General features: G+C 41.9%; 1 protein-coding gene across 10 annotated transcripts in view; it reads right to left on the minus strand.

The window, feature by feature from the left end:
* Positions 1–12805, minus strand: part of Pde1c (phosphodiesterase 1C) — a 599125-nt gene that overhangs the window by 395863 nt on the left and 190457 nt on the right. For all 10 annotated transcript variants that reach the window (XM_063240413.1, XM_063240402.1, XM_063240411.1 and 7 more), the window contains exon 2: positions 4529–4579. In XM_063240413.1, coding sequence (XP_063096483.1) covers positions 4529–4579 — 51 coding nt within the window. The remainder of the gene's footprint in view (positions 1–4528; positions 4580–12805) is intronic.

Genomic DNA, 12805 nt, shown 5'->3' on the forward strand with positions numbered 1-12805 from the left:
CTCCAGGAGAGATGCCAAAGTTGAAGACTTTCCTAATTCACCTCTTTTTTTCCTACTGCTTTTGCTAGCACTATCTTCTTTTCAATGATTGCTCCTCTCAGAGGAGCAATTATGCTCCTCTCATTTAAATAAGCAAACAAAACTCCAGAATGGAGCTGTCCAGCTACTCAGGCTTTGGGGCCACTGACTCCCTCTGCACAGAGGGAGTGCCAGTGTTCGGGATTCCTTCAAGCCAGCTCTATCCAAAGCTGAATGCGTCCTCTTCCAGGAGATCTCCTGAAGCAGAGAAAACCACACACAATCTGGCTTGTTCTGCCACCCTGTGACTGTGTCGGAACAATACACTTGGCCTTAACATGTGAAAGGGAGACAGGGCAAAGAAAAGAATAGTAAAGGAAGAAGTGCAGACTAGAGAGAAGAAGGGCAAATGAATGGTAGAGGAAAAGACTAGTGACTCAGGGTAATAATATGTAGCCTAACAACCCCTCATAATTACTGAGAAATTGCATCTAATTAAATCCCCATTACCTGGGCCACTGTCCACCTCACCTGCCCAGCCTCCTGTGGCACTGAAGGAGTAATCTCTGTTCCATCAGGCAGTCCTGGACTCAGGGTCAACCGGAACCCAAACATGTTCTAAAAGGTCAGTGACCATGTTTTTATGTATTTTAAAACTGATCCTTCTGTGTGATCATTCACAAAAACTCTGAAAGTTTCAGTATTATCCCAAATTCCAGGTGAGGAAAGAGTGGCTACAAGGTGTTAAGTTACCAGCTAAAACTCAACAAGAGTTCAGGATTCTTGGATGCAGAATCTAAAAGCTACGCCTGACGCCTCAGTCTCTCTCCCACTCCCACAAGCCTCTCAGGAGACCCCTTGAGCACAATCTCCAGAGGGTTCTGGAGTATGCGTGACAATGGGGTAGCTCATGGCTACTTATGACATGAGGTTGAGGGAAAGCAGTGGAACAGCTGCAGGCAGGGACCTGGATCACTCTGCCTTCATTCAACAGCATCTCCTCCTGAACAGCTGTTCAGCACAGAGCTCAGTAATAGGCTCCTTGGCTTCCAGGAACCAGCCATCCCAGGGCCAGACTGTCAGACACATAAAGCAGGAATCTTTGGGGTAGAGGGCTCTGCAGCTTGACCCTGGAAATTATCCTCACCAGTACAAGACCCACAGCTCCCAGTGGGCTGGCTCCATTTCAGAAGCCCTGATGTCAGACCTATGGGGTTCCAGGAGTTCCTCACCTGGCTGGTTCCAGACCTGTTTGAGAAAGGCAGCTCTCTACAGCAAAGCAATGATTGGAAGAGGCCACCCTGGTTCCAGAAAGAGAGTGGAATACAAGCCACATGTGAAAACTCTTCCAAGCCTCCCCAGAGGTAGAACCATTCCTAAGGTTGGCACAAAGGCTCCACTTCATTTGATCCCAGGCTGCCCCTCTGCCGGTATCCCTAAAACATGAGGCTCTTTCTGTCCCTGTGCTGCCCTGCTTGGGATGTGTGTGCTGTATCTTCTCATCTGGGTAACTCCCAACGCCTTTCACACTCACTGTGAGCATCTCCTACTCAGACACACGTGACCTGACCCCAAGGCTTTGTTCTGTGCTGACCCCTGCATTATCAAACTCTAAGACCCCAATTCCCAAAGCCATAGAAATGTCAAACCTGAGTCCCCTAGGCCAGGTAAGAAGCTCATCTACCCACTGCAGAAGGGGGAGTCCCCACACACAGAGGATCCAGGCTCAGGACAGTTAGCTTGGTGAGGGGTCCAACTCTCAAAGCCAGAGTCCCCTAATCTCCTACAGTGCCTTTTGGCCAAAATCACTCTTAACCCCTCTCCTGTAGATTTTGAGAGGAACAGAGTAACTTACACCTTCGTATTTTTTCACTTCTCCTTCCCTCTTCTTTCTGCCTCTCCTAGAAACACTTTGGTGTTATCTCTGTGCCCAAGGTAATGAAACAGATGTTCTAATTGGAGTCAGATTGGTCAAAATCTGGAACTCAGCTTGGCATACTGATATATGTCTGTAATAGTACCTACTTAGGAGGCTGAGACAGGAGGATTGCAAGCTTGAGGTGAATGTAGTGAGACACTGTCTCAAAATAAAATTCTAAAAGGTCTTAGGATATAACCCAGTGGTAGAGTGCCTGCTGAGCATGCAGGAGTACCTGGGCTTAATCCCTGGTGCAGGAAAAGAAGAGCAAAAGCTAGAGCCAGGAATGATGAGGATGAGGCAAGAGTAGCAAAGCAGCCTCTGATAGGGTAAGAGTCTCACAAAATCCCTCCGTGGTGTCCATCATCATAGTTAGCTCCCTCTCCTCGGGTCCCCTCTCAAAAGGTCCAGTCATCTAGCAGAGATTCATGCTTGCCATGCCCATCGTGCCCAGTTATTTGCTGGGTAATGCGCATGGCCAGGGCTTGGCATCTGTCTTGCTGGAGGCAAAAATTAGACAATACTGCAGTGTTTCATCTTCCAGTCCCTGAAGGGAAGTTTATGGCCCAAATCCTCCTCCTCCATCCAAAGTGAGCCCTTCACTCACTCCAAGTTAAGTGAATATCAATGGAACAATGCCACATTGAGCACTGTTTTTCTTTCCTAAAAGAGGCCTACTTCTTTCCCTTTCTGGGATCTGCTACAGAAAGATGTAGTAGCTAATGTGCCACCTAACGTTCTTCCAGGGAACTGCATTAGGTCAGGAGATTTTTTTTTTTTCTGAATTATCTTTTGTCCTGAATCAGCCCCATCTACTAATTACTAATTGCTACTAATTACTTTTTTCCTAATAGAGATTTTTCCTCATTTCCTCATTTATCTCCAGCTAATAAGTGTTCAAAGTATATACCCTTCCAACTCAAGTTATACAATTTAAAAGTTATAGACACCATCTACAAAAAAAAAAAAAAAAAAAAAAAAAAAAACATGCTTTCTCTCCTGGCTTCCTGGCTCAAGGACCCCAACAATTTCTTCACTCCTCACACCTTGTACCGAGGACCAGGAACTCCTGTGGGACACAGCCACCAGGCAGCAGCTAGTGTGGACATATTACAATGCCAGCTTATTAATTCACCTGATTATTGCTCAGGAGATGAAAAATAAATGGGTTAAAAGCACATTCATTATCTTCATTGAGCTGTGGGATGAAATACTTATTTTGGAAATAATGATTCCAGGTAGGAGAGCAGTGAAAAATAGGGTCCATGAGAAGTGAGTGTTTCATTACTCAATTTCTAAAATGTGAGCACTTAGTGATTTTTCATTATCATACATTATTACAGTTCTATAAAAATCATTCCCAGGAAATCTGCACCAAAGTTTGAAGCCTTTCGAAATGAGCTAGAAGGCTCCATTTAGAAGACTTGTCACTAAAGAAATTAAACTTTATGTATTGATTTAGTCCTGCATGCCACAGATTCAGCCCTGCTCAGCCCTGTATGAGCGGTGCAGTGAGGAGGCTGCAGGCTCCGCTTGCACACGGCTGCCAAAAACAGCCACATTTTCACAAAGGTATGTCTTCTCTGTTTCTCAACTGGGAAAGCTGAGGTCCAGATAGTGTAAATAAAAGGGAAAAAACGTGAGGCACAGATAGTGTTGGTTGTATGGGGGTAGGGGGATGGTAGAGGTGCCCCCCATCTATTTTGATTTTCAACACAACCATTTCTCACTCTGCATTGCAGAGTTGTAGCATCTTCCACACTGCGCTCCATCTCCAGGGCTCCAGATCTGCACTACAAAGCATGAGCCTACTTGTTATACAATGTGCAGATCTCTCTTTCTCTCTCTCTCTCTCTCTCTCTCTCTCTCTCTCTCTCTCTCTCTCACACACACACACACACACACACACACACACACACACACACACACCCCTTTGAGAGGTTTTTGACCCCTGATCTCCTGTCAAAGGAGTCAGGGAAACTCCACAGCTTGTTAACAGCCTCAGGAATTTCCCGGTGCCTACCGAGAACCAGTCACCAGCACAACATCACCAATTGAGGTAGAGAGAAAAGAGAGTCCACACAGCCATACTAGATGACGGCGATGCTTTTCTATGTGTCTACATGTGGGCAGCTGTAAGTGTTTCACATACTGTCTTCACTGTATCTTCATTAAAAGGTCACTCTGAGAACATTCCTGGCACAGAACTTTTCAAACACTTAAGCACACAAGAATCATTTGGAGATGTGTTAAAATGCAAAGTCTGGTCCTGTAGATCTGGGGCAGGAGCCCGAGGTTGTGTATTTCTCAGAAGTAGGGATAAGGTTGATTGTGCAGTTCTGAGGGCCATTTTTTGAATAGCACAAGTACCAGAGCACAGTTTGGAAACTACAGACCTGAGCATTGAAAAGCCCAGAGCTAGGAGCACCTCATCCATGATGGGGCCCACACGAAGCATTAACCAACTAAAGATATTTCCTATATTACTGCTGTATGAACACATATAATAATGACGTGAACCACACAAGAAAAAACCTCTGTAGAACGTGTTCTGAAAGAGCACAGATAAGGAGTGAATCCTGATTTACTCACGGGAGAAGCGGGCAAGCGGTCTAGCATTCTTGTCTCCAGCTTCATTTGCAACTGAAAAATAACACAGAGGATGCAATTAAGATCAAGGCAGATGTGTCCACAGAACATGCCCAGGCTACTGCTAATCCGTTAGATGCTTTGGCATTAAGCTATGTTTACGTCTTCAGGTAAATACAAGTAACTTTCCCTTTTCTAGATTTCCAATGCTGCTTTCAACACTTAAATGAGGTCAATGCCTCAATCATTTCATTTGCAATATTTGAATAAGGCTAGAGAAGACCAAGAAAAAAAATCCAGTCTAATATGCGTAGAGAGGTGAACTGGCTTTTTCATCTACTTAGCAAGAGGCCAAGCATCAGATTTCCACACAAGAGCACAACCTTCTGCTCCAGGTTGGCCCGGATGAAGTTGGTCTTGCACACAAAATTGCACACCGAGATTCTGAAATGCATCCAGTGTTCTCCAGCCAAGACAACAATTTCATAAGATGATAACTAATTTGCGCTTTGTTAAGAAGAATATTCAATTTGGATGTTAACAAATAGGATAGGTACTGAAGGAGAATTTACAGAATTATTCAGAAAATGGTATAAATCAAATGTTGGGCATAAATCTTCTAAGAAGGGCAGTTTACTTGCTTAGATGAACCTTTCTATAATTCATCATAGTGTACACTGGGTCACAATTAGTATACCTTATAATTTAGGAACCCATCTTTGTAGGTTAAAAAAATCAGTTATTAAATAGAAACACAAATGCTACACACTGTAAATACCACTTTTGACGCCTATAAGGCACCTTGTTACATGTACTCATGGAAGACAGATGTAAATATTTGTAATTTACTTGAATGAACACCCAAATCAATCAAAAAGAAAAACCAGCTCATATTTAGCTCAGAAGAAATATTAAATCCACAGACAGAATGGAGGAGATTGCTACTTAATTGTGACAGTGTAAGAATCATGATTGTAAACAAAAGAAATACTAATTTCTTGAACTTATTACACCATTTTACAACAAATGAGTCAAAAATGTCCTTCACACTCCCTGAGAGATAAACATGTTAAACGTATGCACCTTTGGATAATTTTTAACAGTTAATGAATGCAATCTCTACCTCTTTTTATATTCCTGACATTATAGTCCTCCCAATGTGGGGTCTCACTCAGCTCTTTGTGAATTACTGACAAGACATTACTCCAGAAGGCCTGCAGGGGGAGCTCCCGCCATCTCCCCCATCACAGCATTTCAAAACAGAAACAAGTCCAACTCATACACTTATAAAACCGAAGTTACAGAGAGAGACAGAGACATAGAGAGAGACAGAGAGACAGACAGAGACACAGAGAGAGACAAAGAGACAGACAGAGAGAGATGGAGGGAATGAGGATGTAGAGCAAGAGAGAGAAAGAGAAAAGAAAGAAAGAAAGAAAGGAAGGGAGGAGGGGAGGAAGGGAGGAAAGGAGGGAAAGAAGGAGGGGAAGGGAAAAGAAAAAAAAAGGCAGAGGAAGAAAGAGGAATAAGTCCATTAGTCATGGATGCAAGTTTTCCTGAGTTCAAACTACTTCCTCTTTATACATCATAGATCTCTAAAGATTAAAATAGAACAGGTAGGTTTGTTTGTCCTCCTCCCAAACTCCACTTGCAAAAACTGATGGACTGGCTTCAATGAAGGGATCACACAGGCCTTTGCAATAACTGAAGTGTAAGCGGCATAATCAAGGACACTTTTCTGAAGTCTGTGGCTCCACCGGTATCTTAAAGGATGTTACAGACTAGACAGGTGAAAAGTTGGAAAGGTTGTTCCCAGGGACGGGGGTAACTGAAGCAGTAGAGAGGAGGGAGAGGGTATGAAGGGAGTGTTTGAGGCTGGCCCAGCTAGTGCTTGTTAATGGACACTGGATTGTGCTCTGGGACATACAGTTTCTAGAGTTTGGATACTGAATGTCCCTCAAAGCCCCATGTGTTAAAAGCTTTGTCCTCAGAGTGGTGCTATTGGAGAGACTGGGAATCTGTAGAGGTAGGACCATGGGGGTATTCTTTAGGTCACTGGAGCCTTGCTCTTGAGGTAGATTTTGGTCCTTGGCCCTCTACTCACTTTGGCTTTTGCTTCCTAGCTGTGTGGTAGCAGTTTTGCTGTACAAAATATTCCCCACCATTACCATCAGACCCCTCAACAAAGGCCTAAAAGCAATGATCATGGAGTTGAATCTTCAAACCAGGTGGCTAATAATTTTTTTTTTCAAATTATCTCAGATATTTTTTGTAGTGATGGAAAGTTGACCAACATAGTAGTGGAAAAATAAACTGGAGGGGCTGGGGATTTAGCTCAGCGGCATAAGCGCCTGCCTTGCAAGCAGGCAGTTGTGAGTTCGATCCCCAGTACCGATACAAAGGAAAAAGACCAAAAAAAAGAAAGAAAAGAAAAATAAACTGGAGCCAGCCGCCCTTGGGTTCTAGGGCAGGTAAGCTGTTTTATGTTTTGTGGTTATTGGACATTACTAGAGAATTTTTAGCAGGGGTATGGAATCATATCTATGTGTACAGAAATGACACTCACAGTGGACTTTATAATAACTCTGCTTGTGCCCACAAATCCATACCTGGGTTGCTGCCTGTCCTGGGGTGACATGGATCTGCACTAACAATCCCTACCCTGTGGTAGGGTGCTGAGTTGGGAGGTCCAGGGTTGAGTGTGACATAGAAGCTTGGGGAAATATGAACTCTTCAAGGTGGAAAATACGTTTCCAGACTCTAGGAATTATATTTCCCAGAACATATTTCAGTGCCCATTAACATGCACTAATTGGCCATCCTCCTCCAAAGACTCCTTTCATACATTGTCCCCTCCTCTCTACTGCTTCAGTTACTCCCATCCCTGGGGACACCCTTCCCAACTTTTCTCCTGGTCAGTCTTTACATACCCTATAAAGATTCTGGTGGAGCCACACACTTCAGAAAAGTCTCGTGATTCACACCACTTATGTCCCTGCCTGTATACCCAACTATCCTTCCAGATCGGCACTCTCAAACTTCAGCAGGCATTAGAACCACAGGGAAGGTTTTCCAACATGCAGACTGGAAGTTTGCTGAAATACGTATTCTGATTCAATGTGCACACGAGTACTATATTTCTGACCAGTTCCCTGGTGATGTTATGGTTGTTACTCGGGGATCAAATTTTAAGAACAGTTCTAAACTATAAGCTACCCCCTCCCATCCAAGGCAAGGACCATAATAACTTTTTACCTTCATATTTCTATTCTTTTGTGTAATGACTGCCCACAGACCAGTGCCTTCACTCAGTGTTTTTAGAGTTGAAGTATGACCACAAATGGCTTTGTTGACCCAAATCAGTCTGATTTCCATAGAAAGCCCCAGGTATGTTTCATTTTGGACCCACAATCCTTTTAATTTTAAAAAATTAGTTATCTTCTTTTTTAAAAGTTAAGACATTTCACTTATAATTATATATTTCCAGCTTCCTTAGAATATCTGAGGAGAGCTTACAGAATAGCAGTGGGTGAACACTGGGGTGCCCACCCATGAGTGCTCAGGATGCAACTCTTTGATGACTACTACTGAAAATTTATCCTCTCTGCATGCAAAAAGGGAAGTTCAAATAATAAAAACTCAACAGAGACCTGGACTACAAGAAGTAACTGTAGCCACCTTTGCAAAGCCCTTCCATTCCCAGACCATAACTTCCCAGACACATCTGACAGCCTACTGACAGGACAGCCTCCAAACACTGCTGTTTGCCTTATATTGAAAAAAAAAACATACAACAAGCTTTAACAATGAAGTAGATGCTCTATTTTTTAGGCACATTAGATCTAACTAAAATGACTCTGTGGATTTATGAAAAGTTGTCCATGCCATAGACATGGCACAAAACACAGAGGTTCCAGATCAGTATGCATGATGTATTCTATACTGTTGAGTTCACAATTAGCCTACATGTATATAAGCAGGGAGAGATGAACATATGTATCACCAAATATAGAAAGCATTATTTTTCTGCATGGCAGCATTTGAGAAGATTTATAACATTTCTGTACTTCTCTACATAAACTCAATAGGTTATAAATATGTGCCATGTTTATAAGCAGGAAAAATATTTTATTAAGGGGGTAGAAAACAATTGACTATTGCTCCATTTCAAAAAATTTACATCGTGTACATAGATGCTGTATTCCAGATTCCAGGGCATCTGCCACCTTCATCCAAGAGGACTAATGTAAAAATCAAGATATGAGTCTTGCCAGGTACACTGATACATGCTTATAATCCCAGTGACATCAGAGGCTGAGCACTTCAAGTTCAAGCTCAACTTGGGCAATCAAATAAGACCTGATCTGAAAGTTTTAAAAAATTTACAAGGGTCATGGATATCACTTAGAGCAAAGGCCCAGGATTCAACAGGAAAGAAGGGAAGAAAAAAAGGGAGACATCTCCCACATCCATGGGTTTCCTCACATTCTAAGTCAGTGACTTGCCCCTGGAAGCTTTCTGAATTACCTGAAGGACTTTACTAATTCCTGATGCCCCTAGCACATCCCAGAGAAGTCAAACAAGAGCCTCTGGGAATGAACCCCAATACTAGAACTTTTTAAGTTGCCAGTGATGCTATCAAGTAGCCAGGATTGAGAAGCACTAGTGGGGTAACTTCATACATCTTTATTAAACAAATATTAAGGGGCAAGATTTCTTCAAAAATAATACCCAGAAACAAATTCCAAGGTAACGACTTGCCATGGAGATCACAGAACTGAGACAGGAAATTAACTTAGAGCAATGAGCATCCTAACCCCAGACAAGGAAGTAGCCGCTGATGTCCCAGCTACGCCAACAAACAATTCAGAAAGAACAGGGAAGAGTGTGGGGGAAGGATGCGTAGTCATACAGGTGTGTGGTAGCCTGGGCAGGTGCATACTGCTTTGTAACCAAAACTAGTACCAAAACACTTCCACCCTTGTTTTGAAAGCCCTGGCACCTGGGTGAACATAAATGCAGCTGAAGCTCTGGGTGCCAGGGCAAACACACAGTGTGCACCAGGCCCAGGGCAGAGCCAGCTGCCTGTGAGGAAAGCTGGTCAATGTGCTGGTGGTTGCTTCACCACAAGCTCTGGGTCTGGCTCAGAAGCTCTCCCTGGGTGAGTTTTGGGGGAGGTTGGTGGCTAGAACACCAGGCACAATGGACCCCTTCAGAGAAGTTTGGAATGAGTTTTCAGGCACTTTCTCTAGTTACTGAGAGAAGATAAAGCTCAGAATTGCTCACCAGTGTCTCATCTCACCTCACTCTGCCTTCAGCTTATAAAAACCTAAACAACAGCAGGAAAGCAGGTGTCATACTAGGTAGAAAGAGACTCGATCCAATATAGTACTTAACTATCTTTGCTTCTAAGCAGGGCTTTCTATGACCACCTATTAAGATCATGCCCCCAAAATCCCTTTTCCTGGCTTTATTCCTTTCTAACAGCACTTATCAACTAGATTTTATTTTAGGGATTTATTGCTTTTCTCCTTTCATTTTATTGTAAACCCAACAGAAACACAGATTCTCCACCAATAAAAAAATTGCTACATCCCCATACCTAAATGCTATATCAGGTCAAGTGTGATTGTGAAAATACCTAGAAAAGTATAGGAAAAGATCACTTGAATGACATTAATATCCTATGGATACTCATATGTACTCTATGAACCCATTTACCTGTTCAAAGATATTTTGGCATGAGTTCACATAACTTTTTTTTGGTTATTAGTACATGGGTGTAGCATTTGTTAATATTCTTTATGGAAATTGGTGCATGTACATTACCTGTCCAAAAATATTAATCAGACACTAAAAAAGTTGCCAATACCAGGTAAAAATCTGTCCCTTTACTCCTAATGATGGTACTTCCTTCACATTACATATGACTGTTATTCCTACTTAATTTACAGGAGTTCAGAAAAAGATGGATAATTTTTCCAAGACCACACTATTGTATGGCTAAACCTCAATTAAAGCCGGAGGGTGCCTAGATACAAAGTCTGTGTCTTCCTTCTTAGTTTCTTTGATTTCAGGAAGGGGATACAGGTGAAAAGAGAAGGCATCACCGAGAGAAGCCCAGTCTGAGCCTAGTCCTCTCACCTGTGCCTTTATCCCTGATAAGTACCAAACTAAAGAAAATAGGTAGGTCACCTTCCTGACACTTGGTACCCAGCATAAGCCCAAAACCTATCATTAGAAATAAGCTCTATGGTGAATGGGCCAAGGGTACCAGAACTCTCAGAAATAGAATCTAGAAGAGAAGAAGCTTGTTACTTAGGGAAGAACCTCATTGCCATGTTCATATAAGAGTGCCAGCTTTCAAGCACCTTCCTAATCCCAGTAATTTCTCCATAATTAGAAAAGAGTAACATGAGAATAGACTATAATTGATTATGTAGTTTAGAAGACTTTGAAACCATTTGTATGAGAAGTTTGCAAAGTTTTGGAGATATGGGTTAGAGAAGCCCTAGAATACTATAAACAGAACCTGATGGGTATTCTGATCAGACACAGAAGACCAGAATGCTGATGAGAATGCAGATGGTAAAGGCCAGACTCAGGAGGTTTCAGTTGGGAACAAGGTCTCCATTAGTAGTTGAACTACAGTCCATATGTTTTACACTCTAGAAGAAAATTTGTCCACACTTTTCCCATGTCCTGAGACTTTGCAAAAGACTGCAATTATGGATGGTAGGCCAATTAATCTGGTGGAGGTAATCTCAACACCACCTAATTTCCAATTGTGGCACAGGTACTGCTTACTGCTTTTGGCCAGATTTACAGTGGGCAAAAGGCAGAGCAGGAATATTCTTAAAGATTTAAATTTTGGCCTAAAAGGAATCATGTATAATTTGGGGGATGTATGGCTATTAAAGAAATTAGCGTCACTAAAAAGAAACCAAGTATCTTGTTCAGGAGCAAGGAGAAAGATGCCTTGGGGCATCTCAGGAGTTAGCAAGGCCCCGCCCACTGCAGGCTCAGTGGTGAAAGTGTCAACCTTTAAATGGATACACCTTGAGACCACACTCTTAAGTGAAATAAATCAGAGACATATGTGTAAATATCACATTTTCTCCCTGATGTAAGAAACTGAAAAAGTGAATAAGGATCAAACATGAAACTGGAAGAAATTGTTCATAAAGAAAGGGTTGGGAAAGAAAGGAATGGAAAAGGAAAAAATGATAAAAGAAGGATAAAATGGAAACAAAGCTTTGTAAATAAGGAAGAAAAGAAAGCTGAACGGTGGGGAGGAGATTGGAGAAAAAAGAGGAATCAATATGTATCACATATAGGTACAAATTTCTATGATGAATACAATCTTTCTGTATATCTAAATTGCACCAACAAACTTAATTTTTAAAAAGTGCCAACTTTTCTTTTCAGAAGACATCCCTGCTTGAGAAGGACTGCCCACGGAGTTGGTCTCTTCTGGGTTCCTTTCACTGTGTTCAGCCACCCAGGCACTCAGAGGTCACTGCAACCATGGTCCAGGTGGGCCTGACCAGGGCTTCCACTAATAGCACACATTGTGATAGGCCATGTGATACTGGTATTTCCCGGCATTCAGAGGGCAAGAAATGTAGGGTCAGAGAGACTTTCATCCAGATTTCAAAGGAAAGCCTTACAGAATAGCCAAGAAGAAATCCCTGGAAGGACAGTATATAAAGTTGTGGGAACAAAAGAACGGAAAGGGGGGGGGATATAAGATCAGATAATAGAGGCATAAATATGACCAAAAGATATTACTCACATTGAACTCCCCTAAAACAGGTGAAAGCAGAAAGGTGTGTAGAGGAAGGGTAGTGATGGAAGGGAAATTATTAGAAGTATATTATGTACATGCATAGATCTGTCAAAATGAAACCCATTAATCTGGATAAGCAACATGTACTATTAGAAAAATGTAGAAACAAAGTAAAGAAAAGTTAATAAGCCAAAAGAAAAAACATAATCCTAATTTTTCAAATAATAAATTACCTCAGGATTACAGAAAAGGTTCTGTGTTACATAGTGGTAAATATAATATCATAGTCTGTCTCATAAAATGGTCCTTTGATGTACACATCTCTTATATCTAAAATTACATTTTTAAACCATCAGCACAGAAGACAGGGTACAAAACAAGCCCTTGAAATCCAATCATTCCATCTAACTCTACTGAAATCAAATACTGAACATTCTCTTTTGATTTTGGTTTTGATAATAATGTAAACTTATCTCAATTGGAAAACAAAT

Source organism: Cavia porcellus, unplaced genomic scaffold, assembly GCF_034190915.1.
Source record: "Cavia porcellus strain 051 isolate PalLab524CR breed Dunkin Hartley unplaced genomic scaffold, mCavPor4.1 scaffold_2, whole genome shotgun sequence".
In the NCBI taxonomy this organism is placed as follows: domain Eukaryota; kingdom Metazoa; phylum Chordata; class Mammalia; order Rodentia; family Caviidae; genus Cavia; species Cavia porcellus.